Source organism: Podarcis vaucheri (genome assembly GCF_965113315.1).
Source record: "Podarcis vaucheri genome assembly, chromosome: 11".
In the NCBI taxonomy this organism is placed as follows: domain Eukaryota; kingdom Metazoa; phylum Chordata; class Lepidosauria; order Squamata; family Lacertidae; genus Podarcis; species Podarcis vaucheri.
In genome coordinates this window covers 42,860,897-42,875,328 of record NC_138749.1, presented here as the reverse complement: position 1 = coordinate 42,875,328, position 14,432 = coordinate 42,860,897, and the positions used below count along the sequence as shown (strand labels likewise).

General features: G+C 38.0%; 1 protein-coding gene across 4 annotated transcripts in view; it reads right to left on the bottom strand.

The window, feature by feature from the left end:
* FER (FER tyrosine kinase) overlaps positions 1 to 14,432 on the bottom strand; it is a 160,626-nt gene that overhangs the window by 79,162 nt on the left and 67,032 nt on the right. For all 4 annotated transcript variants that reach the window (XR_014211963.1, XM_082191437.1, XM_082191435.1 and 1 more), the window contains exons 12-13: positions 13,186 to 13,389; positions 8,321 to 8,443 (exon numbers count right to left, since the gene is read on the bottom strand). Coding sequence is in view for 3 of the 4 variants with exons in the window: in XM_082191437.1 (XP_082047563.1) it covers positions 8,321 to 8,443; positions 13,186 to 13,389 (327 nt within the window). In the remaining variant the exon portion in view is untranslated. The remainder of the gene's footprint in view (positions 1 to 8,320; positions 8,444 to 13,185; positions 13,390 to 14,432) is intronic.

Here is a 14,432-nt window from a genome sequence, read left to right as displayed (position 1 = left end):
TAACAGAGTATTGTGCTTTTTTAAAAAAATGTTAATTCACTATGGTTTCAAAAGCTGATAGGTTGGTTTGTTTGTTTACAGCCAAATTGAGAGGGGAGGGGGAAGAGACCACAGAAGCCTTTCTTCCAATAAATGAACACTTTCCTCTAAAAATGACTTCATACTGCATTACAGAATCTGCACAACTGAAAAGAAAAGGGAAAGAATAAGGATATCAGAAGGCAACATGTATAGCTTCTTCTTTTTCTAGTTATCTCTTCCCCTTCACAAAAGGTAATTTAAAAATGGCTGCAGAGAAATATATTGAAAATAGGTTTTTGCTTCCACCTTCCACTGAAAATAATTTACTGTAGGGCCAGCAAAAAAATCACATAATGAAAGAAAAAAGAAAAGTCAATCTTCCATTTTCAATATTGGAAACAATTACACCTAATGCTTTTTTATGGACATCAAAACCATCACAGCACATCATTATTCATCGAAAGTAGGTATTCAAATATCATTTGTCAAAAGTTGCTGAAGCAGAGGAAGAAATGAGGGTAAATAACAGATGCGTACCTGTTGATACAATCTGTGACGATGGAAATGAGAAATGATCTTGTTAGGAAAACTATATTTGATGCCACCTACAGTAGTATCTCTAAGAGGGCACATGAATTTCATGAATCAAAAACTCAATGTCTGAGGTTTCTCCGATGAAGTGCAAAAATAAAGGTAGATAGCAGGAAATGTATTTCATAAAAATGTATGTGTTATGAAGAGAGATTCAGAAAAGAAAATCTTTCAAGGACTCACAACAATGAAAAAACTGCTTCAGGGACAGCTCTGCATCATCATCATCATCATCATCATCAAGCATCTACTGCCATTATCTTTGTCTATTGTTGAAGGAATATGAAAATTAAGGGGCACGCGATACCTTTACAGTGGCATGCATTAATTATTTCCATCTAAGCATTATTTCGTAAAGAGCACTGTGATCCCCAACTTCTAATAGATCAAAGTACAAGTCAGGTTCTAGTGTTCTGCCCACAATGCCCCAACTATACAAGCAACTGGCACCAAAATATGGAGTCTAGGGTGCCTGGCATTGTTGCATCCTAATTTCAGTTGCTGAGGCTGGTGCACAGGTATAGATATGTCCTAGTGGACAGAGGTTTTATGGTGCGATGATATCTTGGCCACATTGTGCCACGTCCAAGTTCAGATATCAAGTAGCTTTTAATCAGGTACAACATGAAAGTGCCCTCTGTCAGCAATCAGGACCCACTAGTTCCCAGGGTCTGAGGAAGAGGATAGGCAGCCTGTTGTCTCCATTAAGCAAAGTAAGACCAGTTTTAATGTTTTCTCCCAGAAAAGAAGAACAGCTGGCTAGGTGTGCGGAAAAACGTTGGTCAAGCTTTTAGAAAATATGGGCAGCTAAGCAATACATGCCTAAGAACTCTTGTGTAAAAGACCCCAAACTAGGTACTTCAAACTGAGCTGGGGAAACCTAAGAGAACCATACAACAGGGAAGCAAACAGAAACACAATAGTCCTTTTCTTAGCCTTGGTGTTTTCAAGATGAATTCAAGGGCTGGATAAATAATTGCTTAGTAAATGCAACATGAAGGTTTCCCACTTCACTTGTTACCTTCTACTAACTGTGAGGGACTACAAGTACCTGATGTCCAACTGCCAAGTTCACTAAGGGTAGAATCCCTGGACCAAAATAGCACCCGAACAAACCCTTTCCTTTTGTTTCCTTCCTAATAACACATATACAGTTTCGAAACTGGATAGAGGAATGCAATGCTTTCTATTTCATAGGAAAGACATTTCATTTGATTCCTTTCTCAGACCCTGGAAACTCCTCTTGAAACAAATCTAATCATTTATTTCACTATATTTCATTTTAAGTTTCCAAGTAAAAGTGCCCAACTGTTTGGCTCCATTGTATAATCAATGGGAACATAGCAGCAGGCTAATAACAAAGGCAACTGCAGAATAGTATCTTTGACAAGTTAAAAAGAAAGCAGTTTTAAGTGAAAAGTTCAAAAGCAAACACTTCACCTTCCTGGCTCTATTGTTTCCATTACATTATGCTACATTCTATATTGAAACGGCACAGGATAGAACACAGTCAAGTTCTTTTTTTAAAAAAAGCACACTTACCAATCTATTGTCAAGACCTTATTAGGGGGCTCAAGGTACTGAAGCTGGTTCCTGATGCAGAACTACCAATACCAAACATTCCACATTGTACTAGGTAGGCCTACAAATATTTCATAAGCTGTCTTATTCTTTTTGTTGCATTTGTATATAAAAATAAAAGAGCATTCCCTCTCTCTATCCCCTTCCTCCAATTCACAACCAAAATCATTTTTTTCCTATAACTACAGTTCTCCATCTTCTGCACAGACAGACATTTGGGTGTGCACAGCACAGACCTGAATGTGGAACAGTTCTGTAGAAAAGCAGGCACTATATAGTTGCCCTCTTGGCTGACAAGCTTTCTATAAGCGCCAGATAGAAAGCACTCTCCCACAAGGAGAATTTTCTAGTCTATCTGTTCACAAAATCTTTCTGTGAATGAGGCGTGTCCCCTCTTACTACTGGCTAAATTGGGGGGGGGGGCATTCCTAAGAAAACTCTGGCACTTGGAAGATTTAGGGAAGAGAACAGGGGAAAAAATATTTTATTTTACAACAAAATTGGCAAAACAAATGGTGTGTTAGAATTCTTTCAGGAAACAGTTAACTATATCTATGCTAAAATTGGTGGATGTCACAGGCTTCTAAACAAGATGGCAAATGTACAGCTTTGGTTCCTTAAAGTAATTGCAGAGATGTTACAGCTTAGGTCTTAATACTTGGGTTCTGAAACAAGTTGGTACTTTCTGTCAATTTCCCAACCTCCTATAAATCTCACTCCTGTAATGTAAACAAGATATTCCACAGACATTTTGATGTCTTCAACAAATTTCAAAATAAAAATGTTTGGTACTGCTACCAAAAATAATGTGTATGTTAATCTAATTGAAAAACTATTCCATGAATCTGATTTCTTTTCCTAGATCTTAGTTTTGTGAACATTAAAGATGAAGATATCTAAATTTATTTTGAAATGTGTAAAGGTACATTGATAGTAACTTTTAAAAAGTATCTAGGATAATTTAATATCACCAGCACTTTAAGGTCAAATTAGAAAGCCCAAACACCAGTTGTGCTGAAACAGACTTTTTATTATTTAAAACTATTAGCATATACACTCTGGGGCTAAATGGTTGCACCAGTAACAAATTAAGCAAGTAATGTTGCCTCCGAACACTACAAATAAAAAAATACTTGTGCATCTTGTTAAATGTCCTTGTCCCTGCAGATTTGGACTAGGCAGAGCATATTGTAAGACTGTTATTTGGGGCATAATTATAAAAGTTAGCTGCAAAGGGTAAAAAGTAAGAGAAGGTCAAACTAATTAAGCAATAGGTTTTTGGTTTGCTTGCTAAATAGCATTATTTCTGATGCTCCTGTTTGACTTTCACTTACCAAATGGTTTATTATATGCATAAAAAGAAGAATCATAGAACTGTAGAATTGTAATGTACCCAAGGGTCATCTAGTCCAACCCCCCTGCAATGCAGAAATCGCAACTAAAAAATCCCTGACATATGGCAATTCGCCCTCTGTTTAAAAACCTCCACTGAGATTTAAATGCCAGTTACTGCTTTATAGCTCTATAGATAAAAATGAAGAAGGTCACTGGCAAATTCACATGAATTTCAAACAGTAAGTTAACACAGAAATAATCTTCCCTGTTCTATATGTCATATGCAGCAACCTTCTCCCCAAAGCAAATATGTATGAAATTGTTTTAATGTCCCATAACAGCATGGCCACAATGTAGTAGCTTGGTCATTCCTGTTGGGATTGTAAGGCAGGATACAATTAAAACAAATAAATATTACAACTGGAAAAAGTTACAGAAGTTTTTGTATCCATTCTTCTTTTGCTGGGACTACTTCTTTCCATTTTTGGGAAAGTAACATTCTTGCCACTGTAGTCACATACATGAATAAATTTCGATACAGTTTGGGTAGTCCTGTTCCTATAACTCCCAAAATTATAATACATCAAAATACTTCCTTTTATATGGAAAGCAACAGTTTGGACAAATCTCTTTGCAGGGTGCTAGTGACACATACGTATACACCCAACCTGTAAACTGATGCTTTAGGTCAGTACTTTGGTGGTAATAAAAATACTGAAAAGTAAAGTGTCAAGAATGGAGAGGCTGGCTCATATGGGAATGTCAGGGAACTGACATCGGAGCTAGAGGCGGAGGGAAGGCTCTCAAATGATGCTGGAGAAGGGCCCAGCAGGGAGAGAGGGAGCTCAGCAGATGGGGAAGCAAATCAGCGCAACACCAGGGATAAAGGGGGGCAGATGGGGGAATCGGCGAGAGGGCTACAGGACTCTTCACTGGACACCAGCGGGGAGAGCACGGGTCCTCCGCTACCCATGCCCACCCTGCGTAGAAGACTTCCGCGCAGGGAGAGTAGGAGGAGACTTGGCGTCAAACAACTTTTATGTTGGAAAAGGCTTAAGAAACGCCCACTGACGGATTCTGCTAGCGACTGAACAGCCACGAAGTGTAGGGCTGTCCAGACAGAAAGGTTTAACCAGGCAACATAGCCAGAAGAGGCGGCAACTTACGCACAAGCAACCCATACTCATTACAGGGAAGAATGCAGTTTTTCAGGAAACCTGATCCCAAGTCCAGAGGGCTTTGTAAATAAGAATCAGCGCTTCGATTTGTGCTCAGAAGGCGATCAGCAGCCAGTGAAGCTGTTAAAACATGGCGGTCACTTGCCCCTTGCAACATCCTAAACCAGCTGAAGCAACCCTACAAAAAGTGTGTCTCAAAAGTCCAAATGGAATGTTAACTAATGCATGCTTCACCACAGTCAATCCGACATCTCTAGGACCGAGGACAGTTGGGAGAATAGCCTTAAGTTGTACAAAGGTACTCCAGCGCAGCAACAACACAAGGTTAAGGTCAAATCCTGGACTGCACCGAGACCGCAAACCAAAGCCTTCAAGGAGAATGCAACCCCATTCAGGCCAAGCCATATCCCTTTTTCCTGGTCAGACTTTCTCCTGACACCTCTATCTTGTACAGATAAAGCTTCAGTTAGTACGGACATCTAACTAGAGAGGGCAATGGAAAAAATCTGAAGAAAACTTATTAGAGTTGCTTCCCTGCTCCCCCCCCCCCAGATATGCGTGCAGGTTCATTTCACTTTATCAGCTGTTCTGCAGAGGACCACCAGAGAGTGCAAGCTTCAGTCTGTAGGAATCAGCATAAACAGTGCCTTTACTCCATTCAGCTTTCAGGAATAATGTGATATGTGTGGTATGGAAGCAGACAAGCTAAATTTGATATACTGTACTGGAAAATTAGGTGAGAGAGAGAGCCAGCAACGAAGGTGCATATGAATGCAGACATGAGTTATAAGTTTCTCTGTGCAGCATCTGGAGTGGAATCCCATGAAGTTTCATGTGCAAGCTTTGGAATATCTTCTCCTAGAGAGAAACCCGTTGCCCCTCTTTATGATTTCCCACCATCTCACTTTTTTATCAGCAGTCTTCTAGCCTACCAAGCTAAACATTATTTTATTGCAATGGTGTTGCAAAATCTGGGAGACAGCTTTTGAAATTTGGCTTACTTTTTATGCAGGACAAGAGTGAGCATTGTGGAATAGTGGAACCCTTTTATAAATATTTAGATTATTCAATATAATCTCCCACCTTACACTCTATTTTCACTTATATAATTTTAGAGGGTGTAATTTTTTGCTTATATAATTTCCTGCTATATAAGAAATAAATAAAACAATCCCTCTAAGGACACTTAAGTTTCATTATATGTATTATTTTCCTTACACTGTCTTACTGGTATCTTGACAATATATGGTTATTTTTCACATTTTCTATTTTGGGGGTTTAATTATCTGCATCATCATCAAGAACATTGACAATATCTCTATGAATATTTATGTGGTAGCTTTTGTATAAGGATTGAAAATTAGACTGGCTTTGTATGTCTTCATATTATACCACATTTTATTTTTCTAACGAATAAACAAAAGGAAATACTTTTATTTATTTGCTGGGTAACACATTTGGTTGACCACTGTGACAATGGGATGCTAGATTATATGGGCCACTGGCCTGATCCAGCCAGCTCTTATGTTCTTACAACTTTATGCTGGTTTTTAGAGTGCTGTACTCGTGTCTTTTAATTTTTAAATTGTTTTGGGGTGTTTTTGTTTTTAGAATTGGTTATAAAACCCAAGCATCAGTGCTGTTTTGAAATGTACATTTGGGTATATATAGAGAGAAGTAAAATAAACATGCACTGCAGTGCTGCCAGCAAACGGTGCTGAGCTTGTATATCAGATCAAAAATATGGGTTTCATAAAACAATTCTTCATGAAATAACCCCAGTATTTCCCAAGATTCAAGCCACTTGCTCATAAATTGTTGAAGAGTCCAAAGGTCTGTCCGTCCTTTTAAAGCCTTCTCTACTAAAGTCAATTAAAATAGTTATAATGATGTGAACAGAAGGAATATATGGCTGTTTTAGAGAAGCTTTTCTAAAATGAAATGAAGTAAAATTAGGCATTAGGTATGGCAAAGGGTGGGAACCTACACAGTCTGTATCCAACATATCAAGCTACAACTGATGTAACAGCTACAACGGTTCTTGTACCAGGAAGGCCTGACCACAGCAGTTCAGGTACTGATGACTTAAACCTGGATTGTTGCGATGCACTCTGTGTGCAGCTTCTCGAGCTTGATCCAAAATTGGTGGTTAGCGCAGAATGCTACAGCACATTTGCCGACAGGAGTGAGGCTCTATCTGCATGTAAAGCCTCTGCTAAGAGCGTCACCAGTTGCCCATTTGCCAGCAGGCCAAACTCAAGGTGTTACAATTAGTATATAAAATCCTTATCAGCTTGGGACCAGTTTACTTGCAGGATCCCCTTACCCCACTTGACTGCTTCAATCTGTGCAATTAATACTGATACAGGTGACTTATAATATTCACTCTGCACCTGTAAGAAACTGCTATTTTAGTGTGGCAACACCGACACATTGAAACTCCCTACCTACTGACCAGTGTCAGAAACTAAGATATGAAAGCTAGGAACTAAATGGCACGTTAAATGGTTATGGGTGCAACAACGGAATGTCTAGGAGTGCTTTCTTATAACAAGAATACAAAGCTGAAAATGAACTGCAGCTAAAATGTTATGTTCATTTTTCACATGGTCTAGTGAACTGCAGCTAAAATGTTATGTTCATTTTTCACATGGTCTAGTCATTCCCTCCTTCACCTCCCCTTAATATTCCTCAGAGGGTCTCTCCTCCAGTCTTCAGAGTAGCTGGAAGTGGGGAGGCAGAAAAAGGTCCTCTTTTCTTCCACTCTGCAGTTTTAATCTGAAATCTTAGGCGCAGTACTGTGCCCAGAGCTCAGAAACTGCTCACGCTAATGAAATTCCCTGTCGCAAAATGCGCCTAGAACAATTGGAGTTTTGAACATGGCTACTGACATCAGGCAGGTGCCTCAACTGTACTCTTTTCAGTGGCTGTTTAAAACAACTTTTTTATGCAAGCTCATCCTGATATGTAGAAGTTTGACATGCTTTATTTCATTTTAGTAAAACCATTTCATTGGTTTTAATAATCCTTTGGAATATTTTGAATAACTGTTTTACCAATCATTTTAATGTTTTGTTTTTTATTTTTGTAAACGGCGTAGAAATTTTCTTACAATCAAGTGGAATTTAAATCTTGCAAAATGAATAAAAAAATAAGAAACTCAGATTGGAAAGTAGGCATGTGGATTAGATCACACTTCTATGGACTTTTCCTACCATTGTCCACTCCTATTTATGAGGCCATAATTGCTTTCTTTGTGTACTACATTTTAAAAGTGTGGATTTTTTAAAGAACTTTGCCTAAAAATATGTAGTCACATTTGATGGAGCAAACTTAACCATCTACTCATGTTTTCAGAATACTGACACTGAAATGCTAATTCAAATCAGAACTGCAATGTGATTTATTCAGATGAACACAAGTTTTAAGATACTGCAGTATTACAGAAAGTAATGAATTAGTTATCTATTAAACCAATTAGGAGTGAAATTCACCTATCATAAAACACTGAGATGTCATATTGAGAATTGCAGGAAACTTGGGAGGAAAGTGCAAAAAACACCATACAAAATTGAATCATATTATTTATTATTAAAATAATTTTATACACATACCTTAACAACAGGATTCAGCAGAACGACACCTGATTTCTTTGTAATCACCTGTTTCGTTGTGTAATGATGTTCTATAAGCTGAGGAATAGTTGAAAACCCCGTCCCTTCAAATCGATACTGATTCTATAACAAAAAGAAATGAAGAGGAAATACAAAATTTTAACAGAACTAACTTTTACAAGGGATAGGGAAATGTCTGCCTTTTCCATTGTTGTTAGGTGGATGGTATTTCAAGGTGCTCGGAAACAGAGTAAAGGGTTCAGACCCATGAAGTTGAACATGTGTAATTTCTGAATTACAAAAGCACAGTGTAACAGGGGTTAAACTAAATTTCAGTTCTACTGGTGTCAAAGTAAGAATATGAATAAAGGAGAGTTATTTTCACTAAATAAACTTAGTTATATTTACATACTTCTGCTCTATTTTAAGACAAATACCTACAGTGGCTGATAATTGAGGCCAAATTGTAAATCGATTATAGTTTAAAAGATGAGCCAATATTTACATTTGCCCAGTTTGAATACGCATATCCTAGCTTGCTAAACCATAATTTAGCAGCTGAAAGTGAGCATCAAGACAATATACTTTTCCGCTCATTCCTTCCCTGTACATTCTCCAAAACAAGAAACTATGGTTTAATGTCAATTTACTAAGCAGGATCTTAAAGTGCCATATTCATATCAGAAAGCTGATTTCCAACTTACTAAACTATGGTTCAGCAAACCAAGAAATGTTTAAAACTGGGCCCATGTAAATATATTTTCTGTAACAAAGATTAGTAGAAACTATATACCGGTAACTTATTTAGTTCCTTCGTATTTGAATAACCTGAAATATAATCCCTTATGAATGGAAAGCAACGTCATTGTTAAATGATGTTCAATAGTCAAAAACTACCAAAATAATGGTCCCAAATTATTAGCTCTTTAAAACCAACTTTCTCGTTTCCAAATAAAATGGAATGCATCTCTTCTAGTATTGTGCTATCCAACAGGATGTCTACGGATAATGTCTACATGTGGAGTTTAGTGAACTGCGTATATAATCAAAGAGGACATTTTTGGCTTTAATCTTTTTCATCAACCCGAACAGCTGGGTAAAAGGACTAGCAAGGTATTTAATAGTTTGCTATCCCTGGAAACACACTGGAGATTTCACAGGGAACTAGAAGATCAAAACACATAGGAAGGCTTCTCTTGTCACCAAAAATGAAAATCAAAATTTGGAGGATGTCTCTCACAGTTGTTTTCAGAAGTCTCTGCATACAATATAAATTATGAAAGAAAACTGCATAAAAGGCCTCAAACAAGGAAAGTACATCATTATACATAATATGCTTTCAGTAGTGTTTCCCACCAAGAAGTATTGCTTTTAACTGTTGTTGAAACAGTATGGTCTACTAACAGTTTTGAACTGGCTCAGCCAAATTCTTTCATTAATGCAAGTCTTTGAGACTAATGCTGAACACTGGTAAAAGCAGCTTCACTCCTTTGCTCTGCACACAGACATCCCTAATACAAACAGATTGCACAAAAAACCATCACGGTGACACACTCTACTATCACAGTACTTTCCATTAGTTTTTCGAGGCACAGGAAGATGAAAATTAGCCATTTCTGGTGATATATTAACTCTTTCTTTTAGTGACCTATCCCCAGAACTACACAGTTATAATCCTACTATGGAAAAGACCAAATTCTTGAGATATCAGAATATTATCCCCCCCTGGTTGTGCTACAGCCTGCAGAAGTCTATCTACCAAAAACTGGGGAGGGCATTTTCTGTTGTAGCATCATCTCACCACTAGAAATAAGGAAAGGACCAATTCTGCTGAGTTTCCAGCTCCAGAATTGGTCACCCAAGCTGGTTATTGGTACCAATGTCATAGAATATTGTGTGGCTATTATGGATGTTGCTGTCTTTATTGGATTTTAACGGGTTGCTTTTTAATGTATTGATAATGTATGTGTTATAATCCCCCTGGGATTTTAATGAAGAGTTGTATCAAAATGTTTTAAATAAATAAATAGAATACTCCGTACCATTTTTCAACCATTCATTCAAACAGGGACAGGTTTTGCATATTGCTTTACACAAAGGTACCATGAGTGGCGACAGCAAGAGACTTGTGATGTGGTCTTCCACAACTTTTATGAAAGTTAAATAGCATTTGATTCAGATTGGGACTGCGGTGCTGCAGGAGGGAAAGGTTTAATCCAGCTTTCTCCTAGCATGGATAACAGTCAGGGTGATGGGAGTTAGTTTAAATCATTTGGAGGGCACCAGGTTGCACAAAATTAGTTGGACCCTTCCCCTACTCCATTTTCCCCAATGAAAATTGTGCTCTGAATGGGGCTAAATACCCACACAGCATTTCCATCAAGGAGCGTCTCCACCCCCATCATTCTACCCGGACACTGAAGTCCACCACCGAGGGCCTTCTGGTGGTTACCTCACTGCGAGAAGCCGAGTTACAGGGAACCAGGCAGAGGGCCTTCTCGGTAGTGGCGCCCTCCCTGTGGAATGCCCTCCCATCAGATGTCAAAGAGAACAACAACTACCAGACTTTTAGAAGACATCTGAAGGCAGCCCTGTTTAGGGAAGCTTTTAATGTTTGATGTATTACAGTATTTTAATATTTTTCTGGAAGCCGCCCAGAGTGGCTGGGGAAGCCCAGCCAGATGGACGGGGTATAAATAATGAATTATTATTATTATTATTATTATTATTATTATTATTATTATTCCATGTCCCTTCCCTCAAAAGCAAACAAGAACTTGGGAAAGTGATTTTTAACAGGAAAACAGCACAGGGGGTTGGGAGTGGTTTAATCCCTCCCATCCATGCAAGAACCACATGCTGCTTTGAAAAACCTATTTCACTTTTTCTTAAATAGTGAGATATCCAGTCATAGACCTTCCACCATCTTTGGCCTGGCCCCTTTTTTTGGAGTAAATACCACCCCAAGGTTCTGTGTTCACAATTAGTGGTGGCGATTAAAATTCCAACTTTGCCCATAATCCAGCATGATAATAGCAGAAAGTTGCATCCTTTCATTTTCCATCTTCTGAGGGGAGCATACTATGTGATTTTGAGAGTGTGTCCTTAGACTACGGAGATCCGTTGCCATATCCCACACCGATATTCTCAAAATGAAAACATACTTAGCCCCCTCATGCTTTTTAATATGATACAGATTTTCAAGCCGTTATCAGCTCCTCCAGTTTGACTTGATCAGCTTTAAAATACCTACTGAGCCAAAAAAAAATTAAAAGAAAATTGCACGCAACACTTCTGAAGCCTAACTATGAACCCTTAGAGCGACACTATTCATTTCCGCATCTTGCAGAAAAAGGTTTTGTTTTGTTGTTAATACAACCCAAAAGGGCATTTGCAAGTCTTTCTCCAACTCTAACACACCTGTTTACAATTACAGCCCACGTTAGCTCTAAAAATAATCTATGTAATCAGCACGACAGTATGCAGCACAGTTATCTGCAGCAACTTAACACACTCTCTTGGCTTCTAGCAGCTCCTGAGGAGTTGAGTCATATAATTACTTTATAGGGCTGAAAACATTCCAGCAATACTTTAAGGAAGTGTGATGAAAATATGGGTCCACGTAAGGGCAACTATGATCTTTATCTGAAGTCCTGTAAGCCTACACATAAATGGAAAAGGGGCGAGTAAAAGGATATGGAGCAATCACTGCAATACTCATACTCTAAGGGCAGCCAAACGATGGCTCACCCTTGCCTTTAAAAATACTTGGATCACCTGCTTGATAACGTAGAATGTGCAGAAAACACCACATCAATCTTTGGGTGTTCTCTTGTTTTCCGCAAGACAAGAAAACAAACTTAATTATATCATTTCCCCTTCCTTTAAGGAGGAGTGGGAATGAAAGAGAACATGTATAATATATCATTGTCACACAGATGGAGCAAAATTGTTTTCTATTGCTCCAGAGGGCAGGAACTAAACCACAAAAAGACTTTGGGCTAAACATTAGGAAGAGTGTGAGCTATTCAGTGGTAGAACAATGGTGTACTGTCCTTCACGGACATCCTGTAATAGTGAGCTAGAAGAAAGTTTCACTAAATGACATATGAGGATCCCCTCAGCTCTATGAGACAGTTCTGAACTTCTTTCGGTGCTTCCCTGAAAGTGACAATAATGTGCAAATTGCAGCAAACCATGCCCGTTCCCCTTCGTAGCCTCAAGTTCCCTCTTATCTGAATGAGGATTGTCAGATCTAGTAATTACCCACTTATTTTGTTCAGAGACAGTGTACTTCCGAATGTAAGGTGCTGGGGGAAGGGGACCAAGAACACAAGGATGTTACCCGCTCACAAGGTTTCACAAAGGCTGACTACAGTTGGAAACTGAATGTTGGACTAGGCAGAGGTATTAGGTCTGATCCAAAAAGTCAGCTCTAATGGTTTGGGTGGTGGTGTTTTTAAAAAGCAGATTTCTGCCGACACTGCTTTCTTATCCTCAAGGGGCACCGAATAAACATCTCTCCAGGAGCTCTATACAGGACTTTTTTAAAAATCTAAAACAAAATGCACTGTATTTGATACCTACTAAAAACTTCTTTTGCTTAGAAAAGTCTACTCAGAGACATAATTTTATCACACATTTGTTTTTAAAAGTTTATTTTTTCTATATGTTGTTTATTTTTTATTATATCTGCTTGTTTTTAAAGTCTGTTGATTTTACTGCTATTTTTGATGAATATTTTATGCTATTAAGAAGCATTATCAGTCTTCTCAAATATAAATAAGTAAATTTCACACCATACAACCATTAAAAAAACACAGGCTGTGCCACTGAAAAGGAAAAAAATATCACCACAAACCTACATCAGCATATTGTATGATGAAGTGTCTTCGTTGCGCATCTGAAAACACAGAAAGGACGTATTCACCAGGCTTGCCATGACTCTCTCGCACCAAGAAGTCTCCTTGCTGCTTTAATAACTCTTGAGCTTCTATTCTTGGGATTGCACCATGATACCAATCTTGGTCTGCCAGAGGTTTCTCGCTGGTCGATATTACATCAAAGAACTTGTGGGAAAATATGAAAAAAGAATGAAGGTTAGTGAATATAGGTTGTGTACATTATGCTTTCATTTAAATTGCAGTAGATAATAAATAATTCATAACTGCTCTGAAAACTGTACATTTATTAGTGAATGAACTAAAGTGGGCATAGCTAACCAGCTATAGAACCAAGCAAGGTTTTTTGTTGTTGTTTTTGTTGTTGCCAAGTACTTACTTTCAACGTAACAAGCAGAGCCATGCATCAGAGAAAAGTTAAGAAAAAGAAATGAAAGAAACATCAAGTGGTGCAAATCATATAAATGCTATTTAAAAATAAAAAACAACAGTGTTTTACTGAGGGCTGTTGAAACGTTCTTACAGTGAAACATTTCCTCCCTTTCTGGTGCATTTGATTTCTTTCTTTCTTTCAGGATAGGGTCAATTGTCTAATAATTTGTGCTTCCTGTTTCCTAGCCACAGCAAAACACTTAGCTCTCCACATCCAAAAACTCCAAGCAAATAAGCCATTGACATTCTAAAAAAATCAAAAACAATTACCACAAACCCATCATATTTCCTAATGCCTTAAACAGGTTATCTATCTATTCCCATAAAAACTTGCCCAGTTATTAAAATCTTAAGACATCATCTCTGAGAGAGTCCATCTGAGGGTACGGACACCTCATCAGCAGAAATTCTTCCCTAAATCCATTTAGCTGGTATCTGCCTTAATGGTTTTAGTAACAGATTAAAACATTTCCATTTACCCAGGCATTGGCAGCTTCAAATTTTTATTGTGCTTCCATGTTTTCCCCCCAGTTTGCTTGTATGTATTGTTATTTTAATTATGTTGCAAATCATCCTGAGAATCACTTTGAAAAGAATCAACTACAGCATAAAACACATAGCTACCCCTCTGATAATTTTTAAGTCTGTTTAAACAAAAAACAACAAATAGTCTTTTGGCACTCTATCAACATATTTATTATTACATATGCCTACATGGACTGAACTATAGACCACTTCATCAAATGAAAGAAGCATTAGCCTTGCGTCTTTGTGTCAAG